General features: G+C 37.1%; 1 protein-coding gene across 1 annotated transcript in view; it reads right to left on the reverse strand.

The window, feature by feature from the left end:
- Positions 1-2467: 2467 nt before the first annotated feature.
- The window catches only part of cfap46 (cilia and flagella associated protein 46), a 48925-nt gene continuing 35237 nt past the window's right edge, over positions 2468-16155 (reverse strand). The window contains exons 46-58 of the mRNA XM_088421480.1: positions 15013-15080; positions 14369-14553; positions 14179-14285; positions 13384-13454; positions 12902-13063; positions 11594-11661; positions 11028-11133; positions 9693-9795; positions 9499-9611; positions 6757-6838; positions 6479-6615; positions 6294-6371; positions 2468-5207 (exon numbers count right to left, since the gene is read on the reverse strand). Of these exons, the coding sequence (XP_088277606.1) occupies positions 5098-5207; positions 6294-6371; positions 6479-6615; positions 6757-6838; positions 9499-9611; positions 9693-9795; positions 11028-11133; positions 11594-11661; positions 12902-13063; positions 13384-13454; positions 14179-14285; positions 14369-14553; positions 15013-15080 (1390 nt within the window). The 3' untranslated portion in view covers positions 2468-5097. The remainder of the gene's footprint in view (positions 5208-6293; positions 6372-6478; positions 6616-6756; positions 6839-9498; positions 9612-9692; positions 9796-11027; positions 11134-11593; positions 11662-12901; positions 13064-13383; positions 13455-14178; positions 14286-14368; positions 14554-15012; positions 15081-16155) is intronic.

Below are 16155 nucleotides of genomic sequence, written 5' to 3' on the forward strand. Positions count from 1 at the left end.
AATTGTTTAAGTATAAATGGTGCACAGCTGGTGCTTTCTATATCCTAACATGTTTAATCCCATCATTAATTTATAGGTTGTCATCATTTCATCTGCCTATTGGCATGAATATTTTATCCCAGGAAAAAGGAAAAGGCAGAAGATGAAACAGACCTGGTTAAAAAGTCCACGTTGTTGGTACAGTGTATTTGAGTAATTCGGTTAACGCTAAATATAACTGCACGTGTCAGTGATGGATCCTGACAGAAATATGTGATGAATTTGAATTAATTCTAAATGAGGTTCCAAAATAATTGGTCCTGAAATAAAATGTAGAATATTCATTCACTTTCCCTGATCATAGAAGAGCAAAAGTTTAGCACCGGATAAAAAGAACTATCTTTCTAAAGAACTAAATTAATCGATCAACGTTTTGTAATTTCCTGTGTAATCTGCATACTGTGCATGTAACAGAGCTGATACTTACATTATTTCCTTAAAGGATTGAACAATTTACATTAGAGCATAACTCAAAACCAGACCAATTTTCTCCACATCTTTGAATACCATTCATTTGAATGTGAATATATATATATATATATATATATATATATATATATATATATATATATATATATATATATATATATATATATATATATATATATATATATATATATATATATATATATATATATATATATAAATTTATATATATATATATATATATATATATATATATATATATATATATATATATATATATATATATATACAGTATATATATATATATATATATATATATATATATATATATATATATATACAGCACATCTAACCACTGTTCTTACTGTTCTTGTGCCTGTCCTGCACAACTTCTATATGCCCTCTGTGATTGAGTAGTGATCAATCCTCATTATAAGTTGCCTCTTGCGCAATAACTTTAGTACACCGATGATGCTGAAAAATGTAACTGTAAAACTAGGATTGATAAAATCTTTTAAATTGAAAATATTGGAACACAGTGTTTCAAGCAACACTACAGTGATCCCTCTCAACGTCACGCCTCTTCTATCGTGCCATCCGCGCATGGACCGTCACCTCACAGCAGGAATAATGGACTGCAGCAGTCCCACGCTCAATCCTAACGTGGAGTCTGAAGTAATCTAACAACCCTAATACACAATCTTGATCGAATGAAGGCACTTTTGCTTAAAGATAAACCACTGCTTTAGTGCATCTGGCACTATATAAGGACGTTAGGCAAAAACTCTACTAGCCTACTGGACAAATGTGTGGAACTTCCTGTACATGTGGGGAGGTCTGGGGTTTGGTCAGATAGAACAGAGATGACTTTCATGTAAAAAAGGGTTGAGGTGAGGGGTGTGGGCAGAATGCAGTGACCTTGCATGCAGAAATGGGCGGTGGGAGGGGAAGCACGCTCAGCAGCGTTAGTTGAGAGACACTGAAAGCACTCTGTTATGTGTTGTAAAAGAAAAATAAAGTTTGTGCCCCAAAAGAGACTTTTATACCTCAAGTTTACTCAACTGTAAACTCAAGTTTGCAGTTAGGAGATCACTGCATGGGAAGGAAAGATACAAAGGGTTTCACTGAACATATTTTACACACTTTATTAATGAAAGGTAATGTACATTTTGAGGCTACTTTGTAGTTTTTCACTTTTTGCGCAGGGGTTTTTGGGTCTCTATTAACCGGAACGAGAGATGCCGGTGTACTGTCAGCAATGGTCTGATATGTCATGATGTGCCAGTAGTGATTTTGTGAAAACACCCAAGGTAGAGTAATGTATAGCTACAGTTGAGTAAGTGGTAAAGAATAGTCAAAGGAATTACCCTTTGTTTCTACCTGACAAAGTGGCTATTTTGCTTTTGTAATATAAGTAGGCAAGGGATTTTATCTGGCTTGATCTCTCAATCAACATTATAATTGTTATATCTAGAAGACACAGGAAGGGAAAACACATCATTAACAAATGAGGCAATCGAGAAGTGCCAAAATAGTCCTGTGAGACTAGATGAGACAATGCCCTTGTGACACAGCTTAGTCATTATCATGAAGTGGTTCAGTCAGCAAACAAGATGAGCTCTGCTCGCCCTGATTACAAAGCAAAGATATTCTAAGATATGTTCAAGCCATGCAATACATTGAGACGTGAGCATTAGGTACCACAAATAGACAGAGGTAATATTTGGGGGTATCGTTTGTCTTCATTTCCATTATAGCACAGGTGTCGAACTCCAGTCCTCGAGGGCCGATATCCTACATGTTTTCAAACCTTTTCCCTCAAAAACACCTGATTCAAATGATTGGGATCATTTTGAAGCTCCTGCAGAGCTTGCTAATGAGCTAATCATTTGAGTCAGGTGTGTTGGGGAAACAAAACCGGAAAAAAAGCAGGATGCCGGCCCTCGAGGACTGGAGTTCGACACCTACGTATGCATTATAGGCTAAGTGAGGCTAAAGGATGCCCAAACGTTTTCCAAAATTATTGAGTGAAGATTTTGTAAGTTTTATGGTTTTGAAACACAATCTACGCTACAGTATTGGATAAATATGACTTTCGGTAACTTTTGAATTTAATGTGTCAAATGTTCTGGAAAACAGGACACTTTTTGCTGTCATATCTGATTCAAATGATGAAATTGTGACCATTGAAATATTCCTTATATGGTCAAGATGTGAATATAAGACACATCTATATAATTACTTCAAACACATAGACTGAGAGCAACTGACAAATCATTGGTTAACACATTCAATTATAAAATCAATAAAAGCGCCATGCTCAGAGCAAGCCAGAAACATTCAGCATCTAATGCGATTATACAATCTAATTATGATTTAGCACAGGGTAATGTGATTATGAACATGGAGGCCAAACGTGAATTGGCTAAATGTTGCTTTATAAAAAAAAAAAAAAAAAAGAAAATATTAAAAAAAATGGAGGATTGTGGTTATTAAAATGATGCCTGTGGATTCCTGTTCTGTTTAAAGTGGGAGGAAATCCGATTTCCTGCTCTGTTTGACACATCAGAGCAGCTTTAATGTCCACCTTGAGGCATGGCAGACAGAAGCCAGATGCTCCCAGAGGTTAAGTCAAGATCAAGTCCAAACATGTGAAAATCAAGTCTAATCAGGCAAAATGAGTCCAAAATACAACGACTGTATTGGAAAAAATAAAGAATACCATTTTTTGTGTACTGTGCCAGAGCGGCAAATACGTAATCTTCCGAGGGGCAGTTTAGGAGTCATTCATAGTGTGTGTTACTTAAATATTCAGATCTTATACTATAGTTACGGAAAAATTCAGCTAACAAACCACCATCCGGAATGTAACTTGCACATAAGTTGTGGAGTGTCTTTAAACACCTTAATGTTTTTCCAAATAACAAAAGACTCAATAAATGCCGTCCTACAGGATAAATAAAGGATTCTCCGATGACTTTTAAATGACGTGTGAGGCCTTATTTTGATTTTCCAGAGGAGAGAAGAATGATGAAAATATTTGTAGATAGGACAGTTTGTAAGAACTGAAAATAAATAAAGAAAATTAAAAAAATATGCCATACACACCATACACTACCTAGGAGCTGTATATATTTTTTTTTTAAACTATTTAGTATTAGAAAAGATCCCAGCTGCAGCTGAAAAATCAGCCAGATCCTTTTATGTTTACTTTTGAATGCTAGATCATTAATTTTCCTTTCAGTTTACAGAGTAAAAAGAAAAAAAAAACTGGAATTTTCATATTGAGCCTATATTGCATTGGGCATTATTTTATACAACATATTTTGGGAAAATCTGTTCTCATGAACTCAACTCTCATAAGACATCTCAAGAGATTTGTGCCTTGTCTCAGCCTTACTGCAAAAAAACATTCCTGATGCTCATACCTAGCTGAACTATAAACTTACTTATGTTTCACACTGAAAAAGGCCACATCCTCAAGAACCCATCCATTTTATATATCGCTTGCATCAGTAGGGATCATGGGTGAGCTCGAGCCAATCTGAGTAGCACAAATGCAGGGACAGCATGGACTAGCTATTTAATATTACATTTCATCCCACCACATTTGCATTTCCTCTCTTGCAAGCCACAATCTTAAAAGGTTTCTGTATCCGGCGCTCTCTTATACTGACCCACATGCATACATGAAGTGCGTGCAAAGGTCAAATGATATACAGGCCAGCTCCAGCCTAACTACATCCTGGAGATACATTTGTGTCAACACTGTGTTTTGGAACCTGAAGGCTAAACGCATGTTTTAAAATAGAGTATGAATAATCTCTCTTTTCGCTGTTCTGCTGATTCATTTTAGACAAATGAGATATAGTTTTCACAGCTGGTTCCACCCCGACCAACCATTTTGGAAGATCCATTTTTTCCCCAGATTCCCAATGGACAACACGCTCGTGTCAGAAACTGACCCCACCTTGCTTGCGCCAAGGTTTACTGTACTTTTGAAGTGTACAGATGAATGCAGATTTTTTTTTTTAAATGGTTGTGGACCAGGGCCTCCCAAACCTGTTGGGAAGTGCAATTCATTTCTGATTGATACATGGGCAACAGCGAGGTTGAAGGTCGGTCTTTTACACGAAACGCTAAACAATGAACTGTCATGAAAGCTGAATTAGAAAGCAACTTTGCTATTTCAACTGAGGACCTCTGAAGTTGCTGTCTGACAAATTGAGTTCACCGAATAGCCACCACGAAGTATAAAACCCGTTAAACCCATTAAATTCAGAATTACCATTCTAGCAAAAAAATGAAAACTAGGATTAGTAAATTACCGTAATTTCTATAAATGTACTGCAGTTATTGTCTACGTTTTTACTGACAATTTTCATGCTCTAAATACATTTACCAATAGTTTCGTCAGATGTGACCCTAGAAATCAGCCCAACATACATAATAAAGCAAAGCATTCCATATATGCCCATCATTTTCTTTACAGCTAAAATTAGCTGTTGTGACTTTAAAATGTGTTCTTTCTAGTCTAGAAATTATGGTAATAATTTTCAGAAATACACTGTATTCCAGTAGTCATTAAACATCTATGCAATGCAATTTCAAAATTACTGTAATTTCATGGTTTTATTTGCCAGTCACTATAGGGATTCCATAAAGAACACAGTTGAAGGCTGATGGTGTCAGATCCGGTTTGTGGTGAAGATCCTCATCCGAATCAGAGGCAGAACTTTGCTCTGCAGAAGGGGGAAGGGAGGTGTTAGAAAAAAAAAGAGATCTTTACATCGAGCTATATCTGCATCTGGTACAGTTAGTTTTGTCGACTTAATCCTTTTTTTCTTTCCAGAGAGATGTGAAGAAGTGGCAATGTTTCTATAAGATGATTTCAGAGGTGGGCATTTATACATATTTTATTCTTGTATGTCATTTATGTATAATGCCGTCGGTTACGTGGACCCCCTTCCATCATCGTCGGTCTATCATTTTTGTATGTTTACCCAGACTGCCATCAGCCAATTATTAACGACATTTCCATCATGACATTGCTCGGTGTAATGTGTTTTCCCTAGCAGTAGACTGCAATAAGAAATCACACCCAGTAAGAGGCATATACTTCATGCGAGACCTCTGGAGTCATTCTTTACAAAACCATTTAAAGACACGGTTGCGTAACATAAAATACGCATCTGAATACATGCCATCTGTCTCATACACTACAAGTGTAAAAGCAAGGTTTTTCTTAGCTTCATTTACAAGATAATACCGTTTTGGGAAGCAATTTAAAACTTCTAGCTTGTATTTCCTGGCTAAGAACCAATAAGAGTGAGTAACTTTGCAAAGTGCCCATTGGTTACGTGAAGGCCATCACTTCCCAGAATTCCAAATGCTTTCTTCAACTATGTGATTTATTTAGTCATAACAAGCAATTTATTCATTGAAATCATACTTAAAAAAACAAAATAACACAAACATCTCTTTATTATTATCATTATTCCGGGGTGTGAGTATATAGTATGTTTGCTGCTTATTTTGACTGTTTGTGCTTCCATGCTGCCAATTTCTTAGAAATTTGGCAGATTTAACGGGTGTAGGTGACAAACCATTACAAACTGTGACAGTTGACACAGGTAGTGAGAATTAGAATGACAGATTTAAATGACGGATGAAATGTGTTGTTCTGTTGGGCTTAGTCCACTGTTTTAAAAATGTTCTCGTCATTCGATGGTCCATCGGTGCTGAACTGCCCAACAATTTTGTATAGTTGTAGATGGAAAATCACAAGATTCTTCAAAAGATTAGGTGGAATACAGAATGCACTCTACCATTGGATCCCGTGGCATCATCATCTCGCCTGAGGACATGGACAATCTGCCCGGAGGTCCGTCTTCCGCTCAGAAAACCTACAATACAGATTCCATTCTCAATGCCAAGAAGTCCAAAAAACGAAATCATGCAAACAGCTAAAAGAATTAAATGACGCTTGAATTAATGGATTTCTTTAACATACTGTCCAAAAAGTTGGTCAAGTATTCTGAGTTCTGTTGAAGGCTTCTATGCCACTGATTGAGGACAATGCAGTTGACACCATTCAGGCTCAACAGCAGAGCGACCTCTAAGGGTTTCTCAAGGGTGTGTTGTCCTGCCCTGGAGGAAAAGAGCAGCAAAGTTAGGATTGCAAAAACAAATACGATGCACGAGTCCAACACTGAAAGAGAAGACAGCAAGAGAAAATAAAGAATATGTAGTAATGAATGGAAAGATTTTAATGAACAAAGTCTATTTTACCTTTTGTGTATGTCAATGTTTGATGAGTGCACATTTTTGGTATTACTCTGGACCAGGTCAAAGATAAGAGCCATGTGACATTCTGAAAGGGAAAAAAATCATCACCACACCCTGCTTTCATTTAACAGAACCCAATTTTGGTAAAGCATTCATCAGTCCTTCAACACAAACGATCAAATTCCGGCCCAAATCGAGCATGGTTGTCTCAAAGGAAACTGACAATTAAAATGTGTTACTATCATTCCTATTATTATAGCAGAAATAATTCACATAGCATGTTGTGCACAATTATGTTCCCAAATTTTCTTTTAAGTGTTAATAACTGTATTCCATTTCAATTTTTTTTTTTTTTTTGGTATGCAGGCACCATTAATCCAAATATAAGAGGAACACTTGGCCAGTGACTTTGCAACGACTAATCCAAATATAAGAGGAACACTTGGCCAGTGACTTTGCAACGACATAACAGGTGGGGGTCACATGAATGGAAATTCAAAAAATGTCTTTTCAATCACGGTATACGTCTATTTCCACGTACCAAAATCCACATCATGACAGTGTAAAGTCCTTTTTTGTGACTTTATTGCTCTGATTTGTGCACATTAAATAATTATGAACATGTATTAAAAGACACCATAACTGAAGATTTTGATGCAGGCACAAACAAGCTATACACAAGATGTCGAACTCCAGTCCTGGAGGGCCAGTATCCCGCATGTTTTCCGGTTTTCTCTCCTCAACCCACCTGATTCAAAAGATTGACTTATTAGCAAGCTCTGCAGGAGCTTGAAATGATCCTAATCAATGATCCTAAACCTTTCAATCGGGTGTGTTTTGAGAAAAAGCTTTCAAAAACATGCAGGAGCCCGGCCCTCCAGGACTGGAGTTTGACATCCGTGCACAATATTCTTCTAAGTGTTGAGAAAACAGTGTTGATTATTCAACTAGAACCAGGCCATGGAATATCCACAAGCTTTGCATGAACGCGGCTAACCACAACAAAACCCAGATTACACTCTATTTTAAGCATCGACTTCAACATGGAGCTTCTTGGTCCATGTTGAAGGGTGTTACCTTGGACCAGCAATTTCGTAAAGAGGGTGATTCCGCCTACTCTCACACAGACATGAGTGTAGCTTCTACTTGGGTCAAGCTTGTTAAAAAAGAGGGCGTCATTGCCAGAGTTCCCTTTAGGATTTGCATTTGGATTAATAGACTATAAGCACACTGGGGAAAAGGGCTGAACATTTTTTTAAATACCTTTTTTTTTCAGTGTCCCAATTAAGCAAATTCAGGATAGTTATGCACAGGTAGGGCAGTATACCCACTTAAGAAATTCTACCCTTTCTTATAATCAAATTCATGAAAAACCTGTATTGTTTCAGTAGGATGTGTGTAATTAGAATAATTGAAAATAAATAAAATGTGCAAAAAGAAAAAAAATGGTCCTGATAATTATTTTCCTTTGAAAGATTTAACAAAGTTCCTCTAAAATAAGAATACAGTCACTTTTTTTTTTTTTTTTTTTACTGGAATTCAGAGCAATGTGTCAGTCCTGCTATACATAGCAGCACTAATAGCCGGTTTGTGGGTGGCACACATGTCCGTCCTGAGGCTGGGCTCATGGCCAGCCTGACACCCTGTCAATTGTGCCATCTGACCAAGAAAACATATTCTGCTCACTGATGAAAAAGACTCAACCATCATTATTGAAGAAGATTAAAAGTTTTGTTTTTTTTAATGAACTACAGAATGGTGAAAATGCTATGAGTGTAGTACTCTTAATCTAATGGTGACGAGCAATGTGTCATGTTATGTTATTGTTTGTTTGTTTTTGTTGGGTGTTAGTGTCAGGATTTTCTCTTTTTTTCTGTTCTGGGGTTAGTTAGTTATGTTTTATTTCATGTTTTGTTCTCCTAGTGTCAGTCCTTGTCAGTGTGATTGTGTCCACCTGTACAGTATGTGTTTACCTGTTTTCCTTGTGTTGGCCAATCAGCTTCCTCTTCTAATTGTTTCCTGTCCAGCTGTTGTGTGTTGTCTCGTTAGATGTGAGTGTATTTAGTTTCCAGTTTCCTTTCAGTTCTTGTTAGGTCACTGTCTCTGTCGAGATGTCGCTACCAGGCCCTCGTCGTCCCTATGTTCCTGTGGCTTCCCGAGTTTATTTATTTATTAATTTATTTATTTTTGGGACAAAGTTTATTTATTGTTTTTTATGTATTTATTTATTTATTTTTAGATTTGTGGCTTTTAGAAGTCTTCACCCTAGATTATGTTTTTCATTTCTTATATTAAATCAGTATCCCCGAGCACTCCCCAAATATAGGGGAAAATATTCAAATTCTACTTGGCATATATATATATATATATATATATATATATATATATATATATATATATATATATATATATATATATATATATATATATATATATATATATATATATATATATATATATATATATATATATATATATACTCTGTCACAGATCAACATTTCTCTTGTCCTCTATGTCTCCATAACTGCCCACATCTTCACAAATTGTGTAAGGTTACCATCTATTGCCCTTTGCAACAGCACCATACTGGGTGGCTGGATGAAACATATTTGTAACCCATTCAAAATGGAGTTTTGACTTATACGCCTGTTAATAGAAGTCCAGTAAAATTTTATCTTTGATGTCAACAGCCGTCAATGGCAGTGAATTAGTTAATATGAATAATTCATGGTAAAATTGTGTTACCTGACAAGTTGAGGGCTGCTAATTTGGCAGGTGGAATTGGAGCCAAAAAGCGTTCCCTTCCCAGGTACATGAATCCACTGCATTTGCACAGTACCTTTTCCAACTCACTCAAACTGATAAAAAAAAATGAGAGATGGAATTAGGACCATAAAACTATCTAATCAATCATTATGTGCTCTAATTTAATGTCACACCTGGGAGTTTGTTTGATGCCCACAAAGCCTGCAAACAAATTGTTAAAATGCTGACCGTAGGCACCCCAGTTCATCTTCATCCTCTCAACAAGAGTGGTCCCTTCTGGAACATTTGCACAATAATAATTAGGCATACAGTACAGCACAGTTGACTCAGCATGTGTGGCCGAATCTGACACTTAAGTTTGCCAAACACATTAAAAAAACACCCCACCCTTTCCTCCTAAGGGAAAAAAAAAAAACAAAAACAGAAAAAAAAAGGAAGGCATCTTAAACAGATTTCTGAACCATGTCAACTGGCTCCTCTCAACACGGAGAAGCAACGGCTGAACACTGAGCCCCTCCAGGGAGCTCCTCACCCTATCTCTAAGGGACACCCCGGACACCCTACGAAGGAAACTCATTTTGGGCTCAGATTTGACCGTACTGATCTTCATCCCAGCCACTTCACACGCAGCTGCGAAACCCTCCAGTGAGAGTTGGGGGTCACAGCCTGACAAAGCCAGGCCACATCATCAACAAATATCAGCGATGCAGTGCTGAGACCCTTAAACCACTCAACACTACGGCTGCGCTTCCATATTCTGTTCATCGAGATAATGAACAGAATCGTTAGCAAAGGGCACCCTTGACAAGGTCCAAACTTCACTTGAAACAAATTTGACCTACTGCCGGCAATGCTGCCCAAACTCCGACATCTGTGGTACAGGAACTGAACAGCCCTTATCAAGGGGCTCGGTACCCTATAATCCCAAAGCACCTTTCACAGGATTCCCTGAAACACGGTTGAATGCCTTTACCAAGTCCACAAAACACATGTAGACCGGTTAAGTGAACTCCCATGCACACTCAAAGATCCCGCTGAGGGTATAGAGCTGGCCCACTGTTCCATGGCCGGCACACTGCTCCTCCTGAATCTGAGGTTCGACTTACTAACAGACCCTCCTCTCCAGCACCCGTGAATAGACCTTACCAAGGAAGCTGAGGAGTGTGACCCCTCTATAGTTGGAGCATACCCTCTAGTACTCTTTTATTAAAAATGGGAACCACCACCCCGTTCTGCTAATCCAGGGGCTCATTCCTCCCAATCACGCCCCTCCAGGTCTCACTGACATAGAAGTCTCCCAGCAGAACGAGGGAGTCACCAGTGGGTGCACTTTCCAGCACAACCTCCAAGGATTCCTAAAGTGACCACCCGTCTCCTAGCCCGAAGGCGAAGGGAGGCTACCCGCCAATATGGAGGCGCTGAGCCAGGGGGATCAATAGTGTTTCTCATAAATAAATTAAAAAAAAAAACAGGATTAAAAAAAATACTTAGCAAAACATTTTACTCACCAAAATTGCTGAAGGTGTTAACAATATCTTTGTCATTAAAGATGCATTTGAATTTCTGTGTGTTCACAAGGACAGTGTGTTCTGGCAGAACATGACTGGTAGGAACCTGTGAATATTTGAAATTATTATCAAAAACGTTATTTCTGCAATTAGTGGCAAGAGAACCCCCCCCTAACCACGACCACCTCAACACACATACAGTATATATATACACTTGCCGAAGTGACTGTAAATAAGATTGTCTATAATCTATTATCTATGAAAAGAAAGACTAGATGATATCCCTAAAAATGTATCATTTTTATAATTAACAAAAAAAAAAAAAAACAATATAAAATGAAATGAAATGAAATAAAAACTCAAGCATTGAATGTGAGAAATGCACTTTTTTTTTTTTTTCCACAACTTTGTTATCAATTCGAGACACTCCAGGACTGGACACATTCGTGTATTTTTTTTTTCTTAAATGAGAACCGGGAGCTTGGAGACACACTAAATATTACAAATACCAACAGCCGGTAAATGGGTATTGTCACTATCGAGCAGAACCAGATCAATTTACTCACCGCTTTGATGGTTTGGCTTTGATCAGCTTTTCCCTTCGCGCCTTTAGCCCCTTTCGTGTCCTTTTCCACTGATACGAGCAGGAGGGAGAATGAACAAATAAATGTGTGTTTATCAGAACTATGATATCTCAAGTTTTATCATCTTTCAGTCATTGGCCTTTCTTATATTTCTTTCAAAAAGTCTGCTGGAGTTGCAAAGGTTCTGCTCTTAAAAAGTTTTACATACCTGCAGCTATGACAACAGCTGCACGTTGGTTGCAAAATGAATGGGATAACTAACCTTAATCAGGCTGTGTCACTACCTATGATAATAACACTAGAGTACATATAATTATTTGTATTTTTTTCTTCCAATGAAATTGTTCTACAGTATTAGCTGTCAAAACACTGCCTTCTGGTGTGTTCGCAAATAATAATAATAATAATAATTAAAAATAATAATAATAACTATAAAACAAAAAACATGTACTACATGTACTATTTTGGAGAGGGGAGGTAAAACAATGAACAATTGAAATTATGTGGTTGCACAAATGTGCCCACTGTCTCATACCTGGAAATGTAGCTGTGTTCAGATTGAAATCACATTCAAACCCAAATTGGAAGTAAGCACACACTTGCTATTATTTGACGTGCCTCTGAGTAACCCCCAAATAAAATTTAGATGTAGTCCGTACATATACACCAACAAAAATTCGAGACCATACCTGCATAAGAGTACTGCAATATCAATACTTAAAAAATGTTACAACTGGAAAAAAACACAAAAAAATCGTAGGAAGGAAGGAAAAGCATATCCACATGCATGGTGTCCTACAAGGACCAACAAGGGCATGTCAGTTACTCCAACTGCAGGTCCCACAATCAGGCAGTAGCATGAAGGAATTGAAATGAGGGGTGCAGAAGAAAGCAAAAAAATCCCACAGGAAGCTCAGATTTTTAAACAGCCCCACTTCCTTGGGCTGGCATAGCCAAAATTGTGATCCAAAGATTATTGTTTCCACTTTAACCCTTTTGATCATTTTTCTTTTACACAATATAGTAATATTAACTTGGGGTTTCCATCTGCTCCTTGATTACAGAATACAATTTAAAGACACTTGTATAGGAGAGAGCAATTATTTATATGAGGAAAAGAAAAGGTTTCGAATAAAACCCAACCCAGCTATTTTCTTGTGTGCGTAAACAACTGATTCAAGTGGTTTGGAATATGCTATACTAGCTACTCTAAGATATCAATTTCAGGTCACCTGGCCAACTGTGTGGAAGGCAAGTGATTAAATAAGTTCACATGTGGGTCTTAAATACCTTTTGCAGGTTCTTCTTTGGGTATACGGCTGCAGAGAAGCTGGAGGGAGAAATCTCGAGATACAGAGTTTAGTAGGTCTCCCTCAAGGACAGACAATGCCTCCAACGGCAACTCCATTAACTTTGAGTCTGCCAGCAACACTACAAATTCTCCTGGTGTTGCTTTTGGCATTCATAGACACAAAAACATAAAGTTGGTATTAGTGGTTCCAATTACAAGTCAAAATATGATATCTGTCTTTGTTCCAAAGACTTTTTGTCATTAATTGATTGATAAACAGTTCTAGGAATACTATTATGATAAACATCCGAAGACTTCCAAACTTTATAAAGACATACATGAAGATCGCTATGGCTCATTTGCACTTCTAGATGGGGCTTATGTATAGTGCATCTGTGACCAAACAAGCATTATATTAAAAAAGGTCTGCCTGGGCTCTCACTAATCTAATTGCAATTTCTTAAGATAAACTGGATTGTACCTTCATCTGAATTTCCTTTCTTTTCATCACTGTGTGTCTTTTCAGAAACTGGTTCAGATGACTCTTGGGAGCTGTGAGAAAAATACAAAATGAGGATTAGAGTAACAACACAACAATAGGCACTGGCAACAAAGCTTGCTCCATACATCCATCCATCCGTCCGTCCGTCCGTCCGTCCGTGTCGTCCACTCATCCATCTTCTACCAAATTCGACACAGTACACCATTATGCGACAATGTGAAAATGTTGTTTTTTACGTTTTTGAATTGATTACAATTTTACTAATAATCTAATTAAGCTAATAGATCACATTAGTTTGAAAATGTGATCACACGAGTTTGAAAAGGATTCTAATCGTTTGAATAAGGTGTGTTTGAGATGGAATGTTCGAAAACATGCAGGACACCGGCCCTCAACGACTGGAGTTTGACACCTGTGTTCTACACGTTTTTTTTTTTTTTTACTTAATGTAATACATAAAGAACAGATAAAAAAAACTGTTCAGTATTTACAAGTCCCACCAAATATACACTGCTGGCATTATCGGGCAGGGAGACGTTTCATCCCACATAAACACATAAAGAAAAAAAGTGAACATTTATGGATGTGGATCTACCATGTTGCAAACTGTTTTGTCAATGTGATACAAACAGAAAAAATGACTTTTGAAACAAAAGTTTTGGTTTTAATAAAGGCAAACAAAATACAGATATGGCTTTTCTCAAGAGACGGCAGAGTATCTTATATTATGGACATTAAGTGTGATAAAGTTTATCACCTCTCAATATATCATACCTCAGGAAAGTGAAGTCAAACTGAGAAATGAGTGGATTCAAGTATTCTTCCATTTGCCGAACAATTTCTCTGAAGTGAAACGTTAATGCTGTATCATCATCAGATCTCTGCTTGGAAAACAAACATTAGAACAGGTTGGGTGCTTGTATTATAACTGCAGATCACAAGGCATGTGCTCAAATAATATTGCAGTAAAAGAGGAGGAAAGACGTACCGGTTGCTCGACAGGGGTTTCCGCTCTTCCGTCATGCAAAGTGGTCTCCTTCAGGGGAGCGTGTCTCATCTTTTGGTCAAAGGCCCGTGTCTGCTCTCGAAGAGCCAGTAGAGCCCTCGGGCAGACAGAAACCTTAGCCACTCTAGAGCATGTCAGTGAACCTACAACAAATACATTTACAGTCAGACGTGTGCTCATAGAAACATGCTGCACAGTACTTGTAATTGGTCCCTGTGAGCACCTTCACAGCCTCTTACCAATATTGTCGTCCGATCCCTGTTTATTTCTGCCTCATTTATTCCTCTTTTCTGTGCCATAAAGCAACCCCAATCTCCAGAAATGACTGTTTTCAATTTTGCCCCATGCAACAGGGTGCAACGGTCTAATATTCAAGTCTTGAAGCGTTTTTATTACACTTCTTTGACTGAACTCTTAATATATTCTTCATAAATAAATATTGTCCATTGTAATCCTCACACATATTTTAAATGCAAACACTGTCATGCTTTGGTAGCTGTGTGTGTGTGACCAGACATTCCTATGTGTAATAATTAGAATACAATAAACATGTACAGTATGCTGAGAATCTAAATGTTAAATATCAAAAAGTCAATGCTAACCTTGTAATGCCTTTCCTTTTTGTCCGTCTGATTCAGGCATTTTGTAGAGTGCGCCATAAAGTTCGGATCTACAACGCAACACACAGAGTGATGAAATGTAAACATTGATGCTTCGAAGCTTTTGGATAGTGAGAGATTTTATGAGATTTCTACACACCACAGATGATCATAAAAAACATTAGGGACCGACATTAACTCATTCAATCCCAAAGACATATTTTTTGCACATTTTTATTGTAGTCATTCAAACCCATTTTTTTCATAAGTGTTTGGCTAAAGGATGGGGCAAAAATGCCTGGTGCTAAACAAATCGAGACTCAAGTCATCACGTATTTTAGACAGTTAAGTACCGTATTTTAAGCACTATAAGGTGCATGGGATTATAAAGTGCATCATTGATGAATGGCCTATTATTTTTTTAATTCATATACTGTACATGTATAAGGCGCAGCGGATTACAAAGCGCAATCTGTCGATGGAGTAAAAACTACAGTAGTGGCTTGGGTTGCATTATGCATCTACTAGATGGAGCTGCACTAAAGGGAACGTTTCAGCTAAGTCATCCAACTTTTTTCATAGAATATAAACTTTATCAATACAATTTAAGTCTTCTCACAACTCCCAAAATGAAAAAACCGCTGTTTTATTTTAGTACAATCTGAAGAATCTTGATTACATTAAAAGACTGTTTAGATAAATGCCAAAATGAATTATGAGTTTAAAATAATATAATTATAATTAAATATTCAATTTCAACATTTTAATAAAATTGCAACCAAAAACCTTAAAATTCCTTGTTTTGTTGATTAAAAATTGTGCTATTTTGCGCTATGTAGGGTGTTGTTGAGTTTACAAACACAAACATTAGTTATTGCAGTCAGCATCTGTTGTCAAATTTATTTTGGTGCTGCAGTCAGAAAGTCGCTGCGTGTTAAAGATAGCATGAAGAAGGTATTCATTCAGAAGCATGTAGTCCAACCTAACACATAAAAATAATACTTACATTACTAAATAATACTTGGGAATGAATGTCTGGATTCTTAAAAGACATAAAAAAACATGTCTTTGGGATTGAATGCGTGAAGGTATTTATTTCAATATAACTGAATTTTGTAATGATGAGTATAAAAAATAAACTGTATA

Source organism: Hippichthys cyanospilos, chromosome 8 (genome assembly GCF_059441005.1).
Source record: "Hippichthys cyanospilos isolate Australia breed blue-spotted pipefish chromosome 8, RoL_Hcya_1.0, whole genome shotgun sequence".
Taxonomy (NCBI): domain Eukaryota; kingdom Metazoa; phylum Chordata; class Actinopteri; order Syngnathiformes; family Syngnathidae; genus Hippichthys; species Hippichthys cyanospilos.